Raw genomic sequence first — 13,998 nt, 5'->3', positions numbered from 1 at the left:
AACAACAGATTCGACCAGGAGGTTCTGGAAATCAGAACCGTAAGTAGAAGAACAGAGAATCTGGTGGAGGTGCAGCAGTTAAAAACTGATGAGTGAGGTCCAAAGTGTCTGATGGGTTCTTCATCTGTGGATCAAACTCACCAATAGAACCACAAACAGCCTAGATAAAGAAGCGTCATAAACGTCATCAGCCAGCAGGGGGCAGCAGCAGACCTCTGCAGATGGGGAACATCTGCTTCCTCCATTCATCCAGAAGGTTCTGCTTCCAGACTGAGGGAAAGGTTCCAGTCCTGGTCCTGAACATGAAGCAGACCTTCAGAGACGCTTACGGCTGAGCCTCCATCAGGTGCAGCAGGGTGGGCGGAGACTTCCTGCTCTGATGATCCACATGCAGCGTCTGTGTCTGCAGGTTGAGGGTCTGACGCCGTGGGCTCTCTGATCTGCTCCTGCGTGTCAAAGCTGCTGCATCAGTCTGAGACCACCAACATCACAGCTCCGCCCCCAAAACCACTCTGCTTCTGCTGAAATAGATCTGTGACAACCAGGAGACTCTAAAGTCTGGCTGCTGCTGAACATGGAGCTGAGGATGATGATGGTGGTGAGGATGATGATGGTGGTGAGGATGATGATGGTGGTGATGATGGTCAGAGCTGAAGGAGTGAATGTGATGAAGGTCAGAGCAGAGTTGGGTACAGACGTCTCCTTAAACTGCTCCATCAGGAACAAAGACATCTTCTGGTTTGTAGAGATCTACGGTCAGATCAGAGCAGGAATAGGACGACTTTATCATCCTGACATGTATCAGTACTATTCTCCGGATTCTGAATCCAAATATTTCATGATGGAAACCCGTCTGGAGATCAAGAACGTCACCAAAGACGACTGCAGGTCTTACTTCTGTGCAGAGAAGAACAATGGGAACCTCGTCTTTGTGGACTCTTTCCTACTAGAATCAGGTAAGAACGTCTTCCTGCAGACCAGGGGCCTCATTTCTAAAGGTTGCGTACGCACAAAAGAAGGCGTACGCCACTCTCTACGCAATAGTTGAGATTTATGAAAAGCAACTTGACGGGAAAATGTGCGGCCCTTCACGCTCTGACCCAGGCGTACGCACAAAAACGGGTGAAATGAGAAACGGCGACACCGTCGGCAGATGGAAGAAACACGTGAAAGTGAAAATGACAATACTGCCTCTCAGAAATAACATGAAGACTTCACAAAGCAAGTCTTACAATTAACAGCTACACCAACACCCGTTTGAACGATCAGCAGTGAAACAAACAAAAAAATCAAACGAAAATTACAACAGAAATTCAGATGAACACATATTTGCAAAAAGAAAAGTGAAATATGTTCTGCAATATTGGCATGTAGTGCAATTCATCCTCATAAATAATATATTTAACAGAACGAAATAATGTACAAAACTGATATTCTCCTCAGTGTGTCCGTCTGGTGGAGCAGATATAGGTGCAGACAGACAGACAGACGGACAGACGTACTAATTCTCCACTGGGGAAAGTTGTTTTCATAGTAAAACATTTCCTCATAAGCTACAGAATTATGGTATTCATGCATATGCCTTTAGTTTGTTTTATTTTTGATAAAACAATGTATGGCGTATGTCTCAACCATTCAGAAAGCAACGAGAAATTACATTTGCTGATCAATTTCCCATTTCCACGTGGATTATTACCGACATCTGTAGCTTGTCAGATGTAATTAAATGGAGGGAAATAAAATGTCCCATCACAATGCGTAATGACGCACAATGGCTGATCTTAGAAGATGTGGCATCTGGTAGCTTTAAATCGTTGTCTCTGTATTTAAACTTTTTAGTAATAATTGATTTAAGTTGCTGATATTCCAAGAAGTTATATATTCCATGTTTGTCTTGAAGTTCCTGGGGAGTTATGAATCTTCTATCAATAATTATGTGCTCTAGTTGTTTTATGCCCCCTGCTTGCCAAGCTGGGAAGTGGATAATTTTTTTGTTTATGAGGATGTCTGGGTTGTTCCAGATGGGTGTCATTTTGCACGGATGAATTGATGATTTTGATATTTTGAGAAATTCCCACCAGGCTGTTAAAGTGGCATTTATATTAATACTTTTGAAACAATCCTGTTTTTTAACTATTTGGCTAATAAATGGAAGATCTGACAGGTTGATCTTTCCACATAACGCCTGTTCCAAGTCTAACCATGAGTTGGTTTCTGGATTATTTTTTTAACCATTTTAAGATGTATTGTAATCTATTTGCAAGAAAGTATTTGTGGAAGTTAGGTAATTCTAATCCTCCACAGCTTTTTGCAGATTTTAAAGTTTTTAGACTAATTCTTGCAGGTTTATTGTTCCATAGAAAGCTTGATATGGATGAGTCTAATGTTTTGAACCATTTTAATGGCGGTTGTGTGGGAATCATTGAGAAGAGATAATTAACTTTGGGTAAGATTTTCATTTTTACCGTGGCTACCTTGCCCATAAGGGACAAAGGCAGGTTGGTCCAGCGTGTTAGATCGTCCTGTATGCTTTTCAGTAATGGGGTGTAGTTTAGCTGCACCAGTTCTGATAGTTTGGGGGGAAATTTGATACCCAGATATTTGATATTTCCTGATTTAACTGGTATTGTGAGTTTTTTCTCCGCATTATTGTTCAGTGGTAATAAAACAGACTTATTCCAATTAATGGAATAGTCTGATATAGAAGAGAATTCATTTATAATTGTTGCCGTTTCATTTACAGAATGTAAGACCTTTTCTTTTTTATTTAACCACGGTCCGAGGTTGTGAGGCTACAGCATTACGGCGTCTACCACCGTTTGCCGCTCACGTGCCTTTTTGTCATTAGTGATGCCCACACTGTGCCCTCCAAACAACACTTTTCTCCTCTTTTCCACCTCGCCAACGATAACTTCTACTTCACATTGAGTGAAGTTACGTTTTTTTCATTTCCTCTCTGTGTTTGCCATGGTTTCAATCAATGAATATTCATTTGTGGGCGTTTCACGGACTATTTATGGGCAACTATGGGCGTGTCATGAAGCCGCAAAAGCTGCGCTGCATTTAGAATTGGTTGTGATTTATTAAGGGAAAGATGCGTAGGATGTGCGTGCGCACGGTTTTATAAATCCGAATATTTCTGTGCGTACGCACGTCCTATGTTTCATCCGTACGCCACTTCTGACGCAAATCCTACGCAAAGTTTTAGAAATGAGGCCCCTGATCCTCATGGAGCTTCACTAAAGTCTCATTGGTGTTAGTTACTACCTCACTGAATGTAATCAGATTACTGAAACCCCGTAAATGCTGCTAGAGAAGGAGAGGAAGAAGCTAAATGTCGTTGGTATTTGGAGACATTTACATAGCAGACAGAACGGATCATGTTCCTACTGAAACTCTCTTCATCCAGGACTGAGAACCACTGATGGACGGTTCTGAGGACCAGTATTTGAAGGAAGGATAAGGATACAGTAACTTATCCTGCCCCCCCCAGTGAAGAAAGAATACAATCATTATTTTCAAACCTGCAGTCTGATCCTGAGAGAAAATCCTGATTAATTGATAATCAGCATCAGACCTCTGACAGGTTTATCTGAACTCCGTGGAAGGAAACTGTTCAATAATCTTAGGAATTCAGATCTACTCTAGATCTAGAGAGTATAGATTAGGGTGACCTATAGGAAATATCAGGTGGTAGATCACATAGAGGGAAAATAAGTATTGAACACGTCAACATTTCTCTCAAAAAAACACATTTCTAATCGAGCTATTGACAGGAAACTTTCACCAGTTGTCGGCATCAACCCAAGTAATGCACACATAGAAAGAAATCCAAACATTTATGTCCATAAATGAAATTATGTGTAATAAAGTGAAATGGCATAGGGAATAAGTATTGAACACGCTTACTGAAATGTATTTAATACTTAGTGCAAAAACCTTTTGTGATGATTCCAGCCTCAAGACGCCTCCTGTATGGAGAAACCAGTGGAATACATTGCTCAGGTGGGATTTTGGCCCATTCATCCACACAAACTGCCTTCAAATCTTCAAGGTTCCGGGTTTCTTCTGTGAACCCGGATCTTCAGTTCTTTCCAAAGATTTTCAATTGGATTCAAGTCTGGTGATGGACTGGGCCATTCTAGCAGCTTTCTTTTCTTTTTCTTCAACCAGTTGAGTGTTACCTTGGCTGTGTGCTTGGGATGGTTGTCTTGCTGAAAGATCCACCCTCTTTTCATCTTCAGCAGCCTGGCAGATGACAGCAGATTCTGATCAAGAATGTCTCCATACTTTTCTCCAGTCATTATTCCTTCAATGATATGAAGTCTACCAGTACCACATGCTGAAAAACAGCCCCACGCCATGATGCGCCCACCTCCAAACTTGACTGTTGGTATGGTGTTTTGGGGGTGATGTGCGGTGCCATTTTTCCTCCAAACATGTTGTGTCTTATGACATCCGAAGAGTTCAATTTTGGTCTCATCTGACCAGAGCATCTTCTCCCAGAATGTCATGGGTTTATCCAAATGTTGTGTCACAAACTCCAAACGAGCTTCAACATGCTTCTTCTTCAGAAATGGAGTCTTGCGTGGTGTGCGTGCATGGAGGCCATGGCGGTCGAGTGCATTACTTATTGTTTTCTTTGAAACAACGGTACCTGCTGGTTCCAGGTCTTTCTGAAGCTCTCCACGAGTGGTCCTGGGCTGTTGGAGAACCCTTCTGATGATTGTTCTGACTCCTCTGTCTGAAATCTTGCGAGGAGCACCTGGCCGTGGCAGGTTTATGGTAATGCCGTGTTCTTTCCACTTCCGGATGATGGCCCCAATGGTACTCACTGGAACTTTCAGAAGTTTAGAAATGCGCCTGTAACCAATGCCTTCAGTGTGTTTTGCAACAATAAGGTTGCGTAGGTCTTTGGACAGCTCTTTGCTTTTACCCATCATGCAATGCTTCTTGTCTAACACCTTGCTGGTGAAAAACCTTTTTAAAAGGCATCAATCAGGACTATACCAGCTGATATTACTTTGCACTAATAGGGGGCAGGTTAACCTTCTGAATACTGACAAACTCCAGCTCCTTTCTTGGCTTGCCAGACCTTTTTACCCTCCTTTTCTTCATGTGTTCAATACTTATTCCCTGTGCCATTTCACTTTATTACACATAACTTCATTTATGGACATAAATGTTTGGATTTCTTTCTATGTGTCACGGTGCGGGGTGGCTCGAGAGCCGGAAGGATCCAGATGCAGAGACGGGAGGCCAACGGGTTCAGGGACTAGAGGGTTTAATACAAAACAAAAGGCGCTGCAGAGCAGGATGACAAAACCAAAAACAAAAACTCACTGTGACGTGGCATGAGACAAGGAACATGGCATGAAGATGTGAACACCGAGACAAAGGCTAATGGACCAGCACAGGAGGAAGGCAGAGACAAGACTTAAATACAGACAGGGCAGACAAGACACAGGGGCAGAATGGGGACCAAAGGAAGTAAAACTCAAGAAACAAGACATGACAGGAAACCTTTCAAAATAAAACAGGAAACATAAACAAACAAGACAGAACAAGGACGAAAAACAAGACAACAAACTCAAACCATGACACTATGTGTGCATTACTTGGGTTGATGCCGACATTTGGTCAAAATTTTGTGTCAATAGCTCGATTAGAAATATGTTTTTTGAGAGAAATGTTGACGTGTTCAAAACTTATTTTCCCCGCTGTATACAAACTTTTATGTAATTTAGATAATAATATTTCACTTCCAACAACAAAATGGGATGCAGATTTGAGCATCAGCACAGATGAAAGCTTCTGGTCAGAACTTTGTCTAAACACCTTTAAACTGACAAAAAGTCCAAATCTGCAGCTAATCCATCTCAAAACTCTTCACAGAATTTACTATACTGGACAGAGGATGTTCAAGATGGGTCTCAGTAACTCAGACATTTGTCAGCACTGTGATAATAATCTACCTGACAATTACATGCATGCACTATGGTTCTGCACTCCTGTCCAGGCTCTCTGGCAGTAGGTATGTGCCGATCTATCAGTCTGGCTTATGGTTTCAATCACTGCCTCACCGTCACTTTGTGTGCTTGGTGACATGAGTGCCATCGATGTAGAAGGAGGATTAGCATCAATCATTTTCATAACTCTTTGTATTGCTAAAAAAAACTATTTTAATAAATTGGAAAAGCAAGAAAAATATAAATATAAGTCAACACAGAAATCTGCTGCTTGATCATATCAGCTTGGAAAAAATGTCAGCCCAAGGTTCAAGTAACTTTGAAAGAATTCAGTCTCTCTGGTCTCCCATAGCTAACTCCATGACTTAGGGGGTGGGGGGCCTGGTTGTCGCTGCTCCTTGCCCTTCTTCCGTGGTTCGGGGTGGGGGTCGGGGCCTCCGGTGCCTGGCGGGGGCGGTGGGGGCTCCGTTGGTGGGGGGTCGGGTCCGGTGCCTGGGTGGGGCGGACTGGGGCGTGGCATGGTCCTCTGGGCTTGGGTGTGGGGGGGCGTGGGGGGTGGTGGTGGCCTGGCTTGGCTTGGGAGGGGGGTCCCCTTGCCTGTGCTGGGGGGGGGTTGGCGGGGGGCCCTGCTGGGGGGGAGGCCCAGCGGCACTGGATGGGCTGCCCATCTACACCTGGGGCTGGGATCGGCCCTTCCCTGGCTCTGGGACAGGACGGGACAACCCTCTTGGGACCCCCGGTCGCTCTGTGGGTCATCCGCTTCGGCTGCGGGGTCTGGGGTGGGGGCCTTGTCAGCCCTGTCCTGTGGGGGGGGTGTTCTGGGGGGAGGGGGGCCCACTATTGGTACGGGACCTTGGGGGGTTGACGGGTCCGGGTCTCCGCTGAGGCATTTGGCGGTTGCCCCGGCCGGTTGGCTGCCTCGGTCCTGTCCAGGCCTGACCAGAGCTCTTCTAGGGCTGGCGCTTGGAGGTGGGGGCCTGGACTTGGCTCCTCTCTCTCTGTGTGGGGTGGGTGGTGCTGGGCCTGGGGTGTCGGCGCCTCGGGGGATTGGGTCTCTGGGCTGGGGTGACCTGGCCCCTATGCTGGAGGAGGGCTGGGGGACGGCTGTTTGACCACCGGGGGGACAGTCTACCAGCTGTCCCCAACCTACCCCCTTCCTCATATAACCTCATATTAGGGTGAAGGGGTGGGGGGTTTAGCCTGCGATGTGCCTTGGGGGCGGAGCTAATTGGCAGTGGTACCCCTCCCATGGTTGCCGCATGGAGTGGGCCCCCTCTCTTTCGGTTTTATTTGCACCTTAGACATGTAGGGCCCTTGGTAGGGGGGGTGCTTTGGACATCACTGCAAGCAAGCAGCAGATGTCCTCCTAGCACCCTACCCGCCAATTTTAACCGCACCTTAGACATTTAGGGTCCCTTGGTGGGGAGGGTGAGGGGACATCACTGTGAGTAATCAGGAGATGTCCCCTCATTGCCCTACCCGCCAATTTTAACTGCACCCCCCTTAGTACACACACCCTTCCCCCCTCAAAATAAACACTCCAACATATAACCCATACACGCACACACATTTTGCAAGGAAGGTGGGACCTGGGACTATCTGTCCCCTACCCCTTCCCTGGTGGGGGGTACGGGCCCTTGGCAACGGCTGCTGTGTCCCCTGGGTGCCGGTCTCCTGGGCCCGGCGGTGCTCTTTCCGCTCGGGGGGGGGGTTCACATTACACCTGAGCCGGGGGTGTCCATGTCCCTGGGGCGGGTTTTGGTCCTTGCCCCTGGGCGCCAAGGTTATTATAGTTAACGAAAAAGAACGAAAAAACTAAAACTAGAACTGAAAAAACATTTTCGTTAACTGAAATAAAAATTAAAACGAGAGTTTAAAAAAAACGAAAACTAACTAAAACTGTTTGTTGTGTGTATAAAACGAACTGAAACTAACTAATATTAACCCCAAAAAATACTTCGTTTTCGTCTTTGTTAATACATAAGTCTTTTGGGTTGAAATAAAATCTATTTACTTCACGCTGCTAGTTTTACTGTGTATTTGACCCTTACGGCATCACGTAGTCTGTGACGTCAAATGATGTCTATCAGACACTGCCGGCTAGCGTTGTCATAGACATTTACATGAGCGTGATGGCTGCATTAAAAGTTGGGAGAAAGCGGGAGAGTCCTATTTGGGACCTTTTTGAATATAACAGCGTCGAAAACAAAAGTAAGTGCCTTGTAGTCGAAGCAGGAGACAAAATTTGTGGAACGCTCCTCAAAGGGAAAAACCTTACGAATCTAAAAGTACATTTAAAAAGCGCACACAAAAACGCAAATCAACAGTACCTAGACAAGCTAGCCTGTCGCCCGCCCTCCCCCGAGAAAGAAGCCAGAGCAGATAACGTAATGCTGTTATCGGCTGTTGTATTTGAATTTAAGGATGGTTGTCCTTGTGTCCTCTGAATAATAAGTGTTTCAAAATATATCTTTGAGTTTTTATCATACAATACTTATTCTGGTGATTTTGAATCATGCACCTGACAAATATCCTAATTTACAAAAAAAAAATGAAAAAACTAAAACTAACACTAAAACTAACAAAAACTAAACTAAAACGTAGCAATTTCAAAAAATAAAAACTAGTAAAGCTGCCTCTAAAAACTAATTAAAACTATATAAAATTTAAAAACAAAAATTCAAAACGAAATAAAAACTAAAACTAATAAAAAATCCGAAACTATTATAACCTTGCTGGGCGCTGGTCCCCGCCAGATTTCCAACAGTGGCCGAGCCTGGTCGGGCCATGTTTACAACACCCCTTGTGGGCCCCCCTTTTTCCCCGGGGTGCTCTCCTCCGGAGTGGGGGGGGGCTGGCCCCTGCCTTGCTCATCCCTGGACCAACCGTGGGCCGGGTGGGTGTCTGCCTGGAGTGCGGAGCGGGTCTCCCTTGGGGGGTCCGGGCTCGTACCTGGGATTGGGGCGGGGGGATGCCCGGAACTCCTCGGTGGTAATGGGGTGCTCGTCTGGGGCTGTGGGTGTCCTTCTCGGGTGGGGCCCTGCGTTTGGCTCTTCCGGCGCGGCGGGGGCTGCTCTCCTGGTTGGGCTGGGGCGGCGCTCTCTTTCCCCCCATGCCTCCCTACTCTCTGGCTCTGGGGGCCTCGCGGCGGTCCTGCTGGTCCTGGCCTGGGTGGCGGATTTGGTCGCACGGGCGGCGGTTGTTCCCTGCCTGCTGCCGTGTGGCGTTGGGGGGGGTACGGGCTGCCGCTGCTGCTGCGGCGGGGGTCTTGTTGTGGGGATGGCTGGGCGCTCCTCCTCCTTCTTTTCACATTCTACCATCCATTTTAGAAGAACATAAACACTCACCTGAGCACAGGTGTTAGCTCACCTTTGCACTAATTGTTTGCATGATTGAATGAATGAAAGATTTCACACTAGTTGGTTTTAAGGCATAAGTATGCGTGTGAACACTATCTGTTTTGTGTACATGTTGACATGTGGACATTTTTGCGGCTAGCAGGTGTGTTTATAATATTTGAGTGTGTGTGGACAGGCCCCACCCTTTTTTGTACTACATTTGAACCGTACCGTAGTGATAAACAACCAGTAAGCCTGTCTGCTCTATGCTGCTTCATGGTCTTATCCCCCTTCCCCTCCTATTATCACCCTCTTACCCCCCCCCTCTCTCTCTAACATCCCTCTCTCTTCTTCCCCTCTTTCCTTTTCCGTCCGGTCCAACACCAAAGATTTTCAGACATGATTGAAATTAATAAAGTTTGGCCTCAATTACAAAAGGGGTTTATTCAGACATACCTTTGGTTTGTCTGAAGATTAATAACCCCTCTTGTTAAAGTAAAATATGTCCAACACAAGAGGCCCTCAGCTCTCATCTGCCTGCCCAGCTGTTGGACAGGACAAGTTAAAAAAAAAAGAAAAGAATATGTTAAAAAAGGTACCAGATCCAGAACGGTTCTCCTGACCCATAGAAGGACAGCTGTTGAATGGGGTCTGGGCTTGTTCTGCATCTGCATGTTCTCACGAGTCTGCGGCTTTGCTTTGGCTTTAGCTCCTTCCACAATCCAGGAATATCTGCCATAGGTTCTTCTTCACAGGTTCTATGTAGTACTGTGTGTGTGTGTGTGTGTGTGTGTGTGTGTGTGTGTGTGTGTGTGTGTGTGTGTGTGTATTCAGGTACCCTGTGCCATCATCTGCCCTCAGATGTATTTATTTTGTTGTGGTTTCTGAGTCAGACTTTTAGAATGAGGCTAACAGGAAGTGATGTCACTGAACTCCTGCACACTGCTAGAAACGGTTCAACGTCCAAGGATATCTAGACTTCTTGTCAGGGGGTCTTCATCATAATCTTCATCATAGTCTTGATCATAGTCTTCATCAGACGTGAACTGGAAAATCAACCAGGTGGCGTTTTTGCTGCTAAATCACCAATTGACCGTATCAGAGAACTGAACTGAGTGACTCCTCCCCCTCATGTTCCAAACAGGAAGTGGTCCAAAGAAGTCAAGATCCTGTAGATGTCTATAAAGAAATTAACTCAGTCATTCTATTGGTCATAAGAACGCTCTGGATCTGATGCCTTTTTCAAAATCTTCTTTATATTTTTTGCTTTCCATGGAAGGGGTGTGGCTTCCACCAAACTCACTCCTGATTGGTGACAGTAGTTGCCATAGTTGCCATAGAAACGGTGACACTGACGAACTCGAACCAATCACAATTTACCAAGCTTGGTTTGGTGTTTGCAGAGGTTCTCATGGTTGGTTCCTTCAACCACAGTCAGGGAAGGTTCTGGTTCCAGGTTCTTTGTGTTTCTGAGAACATTGACACCAATCTGGAACCAACAGCAGAGCAGACAGATCTGCAGGAGGTTCCTCTGAAACAAACATCTGGGAACATCTAAAGTTCTGCTGAGGATGAGAGTTAAACCCGTCTTTAGTTCTGTTCTGGATCATCTACTCATTTTCATCCTTCCTGGTTCCTCCAGATGTTCCTGACAGTCAGACGCCGTCCACAGACTCAACCAGCTCCAACCAGAACAGAACCGGTGAGAACCGTGGACCCGAGCTGCTGCAGAGGAAGGAGGTGGTGATCTCCTCTCTGGGTCTGAACGGACTCCTGCTTCTCATCCTCATTGGTGGGGTTGCTGATGGTTCTGGTTCAGATCAGTAGAGGAACCAGATCATTGATGGACCTTCATGTTCATGATGGTTCCTTCCATGATGGTTTGTTCTCCTCCTCCTGTGTCAGCAGGTCTGATGTTTCTTCATCTGAGGAAGAGGAGGAGCAGCAGCAGGACTGACGTTCCAGAACATCACCAAACCCAGGAGACTTATGTAAGAACCTGACTCTGATCCTCTGACCCAAAAGTCCTCAGACAGAACCTCATCTCCATCCTTCATGGAGCAGCAATGTTCCACTGAGGAGAGAACGTCTGGTTCTAGAGCAAACAAAGCTCTCCGATGTTCCTCCTTCTGAAGAACAGCAGCTCCATGAAGGTCCAGATCTCTCATGGTCCAGTCAGAGTTGGTCTCTCCAACAGGGTTCTCCAGGTCCACCATTAGAAGGTTGCAGGTTCTGTTCCTGTCCTTGTGTTGAAGTGTCTTTGGGCGGGAGACCGCCCCCACATGGGTTAGTGTGTTCTGTTACATTGATCCGGTTCTGGAGTTCTGCAGAGACTCTGGAGAACCAGCAGAGTGTTAGATCAGGGAGGTTCTGAAGGTTCTGTTTCTGTGAGGTTCTGTGCTGTTTTGCAGTATGACCTGGCTATCTACCACAAAGTCCAGCATCCTTTGTGACTCTCTGCTGCCTCACCTGGACACACCTGGACACACCTGGACACACCTGCCTCACCTGTAGTCACCTGTCTCACCTGGACACACCTGCCTCACCTGGAGTCACCTGTCTCACCTGGACACACCTGCCTCACCTGGACACACCTGAACACACATGGACACACCTGCATCACCTGGACACACCTGAACAGGTGACTGACCTGGACCAGACCTTTGGTGATCAGAGGACTGGATCGGTGGAAGAACACAGAGGAGGAGGAGCCTGCAGCTGTCATGACTTGAACGTTTTTGTTGTCCTTGTTTGTTGTTTTTGCATCGAATGTTTGTTTTCTTTCATCTTTGGATCCAAATAAATGTAAATAAAGTCAGAGAGCTTCTCCTCCATCTTTGTAGTTTTTATCTAAAGTTCTGGTTTCCTGAGAATGTTCTCCATCACCTCCAACAACAGAACTGTGGGGGCGAAGTCACAGCAGTCCCACAATCTCCATTTTGGAGCCTATCGTCATGGAAACAACACATATCAATCTTCTGAGGACCCCTGCACCTTGGCTAAGGACACCTCCCATGACCAGACGGCTGCTGTAGGGGGGGGGGGGGGGGGGGGGGGGGTTGGTGGTGGGGGCTGTTTTCTTTATGTTGTAGCTGTCCTCAGCTGTAGCTGTCCTCAGCCCAAGGTAAATGTCCCTCACGGGGCAATAACGTATTTATTTATTAATTATTGATTGAATGCCATGAAAAGAGGAAGCTGCTTCGTTCTATTGGTGGAGAGGCTGAACCTGCAGTTCACAGCAGATGTAACTATAGGAGTGGTGTAGCATCAGACACACATACAGTTTATTTGGATAAACCCTTTCTGTATCTCAGAAGAAACTTTATTTGCTTTTGTGTGGATTTCTTTTTTGAACGGACTGAAGACAGAGGGGGAGTTGGGTATTAGAGGGGGGGGCAGAAGGGTGCAAGAAAAGAAGTTGGAGAATAATTAAGGAAATGAATAGGCAGGGACAGTTTTACATCATTTACATCCACTCACATACTATTGTTTTCTGGAGTTCCTGTTATTCTGTGTTTATTTTACAACATTATGGGGTTGAAGGTCACCTTCATCTATAGTTCTCTGTAAACATTAGTTAGGTTCATGTATTTGAAATGTGTTTTCAGACGGAAGACACAAAGAACTCTGTAGAGTTTCACTGTGTTGTGTTCAGCAGTGACTATGAGAGTGTTGTGGTGAGTCCATGGTTGAAGTGCAATGATGAACAACTGCACACCACAAACGATCACAAGAACAAAACAGGAAGTGGAGTCAGACTTGCTATTGTCTTTAAGGTAAGGACGGGACAATAAAACAGATTTCTTTACCATTTTTTATATAACCTGAAAAATCCAGCATTTTAGAAATGTTTCTAAACGCTTCATGGTTTGTCCTTCAAATGTTCTCTGCATTTGTTCAAGTTCCAATAAGTTCTTCAACTAAAGATCAGACAAAGATTTTCTTTGTTTTTGGTTCTCCAGTTCAGAGCAGACAGAAACCACATGTGGAGATCCACAGGGCTCCATTCTGGGCTTCTCCTGTATTGGTTCTGCCATGTTGTGGATACGTTTCTATGCAGATGACACACTGCTCAGACTTTTTGGAACCGTTTCTTTTGTGGTTTGAATCCACCTCTAAAAATGTGTCCCAGGACTTGAACTCATTTCATTTGCTGCATAAATGAATCAGCTTTTTCTTCTCACACTTGAGTTTCAGATCAAATGTAGTAAAATGATTTATGGACTCACCTGTGCGACAGACCTGTCCAGGAGAGACCACCTCCCACCTGATGACGGCTCCATCAGCTCCAGCAGACCCTTGAGGTCCAGGGTTCCCCTCAACAACTGAAGACAGGAATCTGAGACCCGCCAAGGATCACTCAGGACTAGGACGTGGAGGTCATGGACTCCTTCCAGGACCTGGGTGTTCACCTGGACAACTAACCCAACCATAAACACAGATGAGGCATCCAGGAGGGTCCGAGGATCTAAAGGGGGGGGGGGGGTCTGTACCTATAGATGCTGCTGGTGGGATCAATAAAGTTTTATTTAATTTTTTTTAATTATTATTATTTGCTGTGATTAAAACAGGTTTAGGATGTAATTAAAGGACTTTCTGGGCGTAGACTTCAGCCAGTCTGATGGTTTTGTAAAAATGTCTCAAGAAAGGAATGTTGTAAAGATCCTGAACCGCTGTGACATGCAGGCGTG

The 13,998-nt window shown here is 45.8% G+C and overlaps 1 protein-coding gene across 2 annotated transcripts; it reads left to right on the top strand.

The window, feature by feature from the left end:
* The first annotated feature begins 155 nt into the window (after positions 1-155).
* LOC111946392 lies at positions 156-12,141 on the top strand. Of its 2 annotated transcripts, none has more exons than XM_023949403.1 (4): positions 156-956; positions 10,950-11,099; positions 11,216-11,298; positions 11,719-12,141. In XM_023949403.1, exons 1-4 carry the CDS (start codon positions 575-577, stop codon positions 11,758-11,760), a joined length of 657 nt encoding a protein of 218 aa, XP_023805171.1. In that variant the 5' UTR covers positions 156-574; the 3' UTR covers positions 11,761-12,141. The 2 variants fall into 2 exon arrangements, with proteins under 2 accessions (XP_023805171.1, XP_023805170.1); XM_023949402.1 differs by having other exon boundaries at positions 11,213-11,298.
* The last annotated feature ends 1,857 nt before the right edge of the window (positions 12,142-13,998 follow it).

Source organism: Oryzias latipes, chromosome 2, assembly GCF_002234675.1.
Source record: "Oryzias latipes chromosome 2, ASM223467v1".
In the NCBI taxonomy this organism is placed as follows: Eukaryota; Metazoa; Chordata; class Actinopteri; order Beloniformes; family Adrianichthyidae; genus Oryzias; species Oryzias latipes.
This window is presented reverse-complemented; position numbering and strand designations above follow the sequence as displayed.

What these genes read in the sequence shown, in the direction of transcription:
- LOC111946392 (XM_023949402.1), top strand. Translation starts at nt 575, where the DNA reads ATGGAGCTGAGGATGATGATGGTGGTGAGGATGATGATGGTGGTGAGG. An exon ending in CTCTTTCCTACTAGAATCAG is followed by an intron (nt 957 to 10,949) that starts GTAAGAACGTCT and finishes TGGTTCCTCCAG; the next exon opens with ATGTTCCTGACAGTCAGACG. An exon ending in ACCAAACCCAGGAGACTTAT is followed by an intron (nt 11,299 to 11,718) that starts GTAAGAACCTGA and finishes GCTGTTTTGCAG; the next exon opens with TATGACCTGGCTATCTACCA.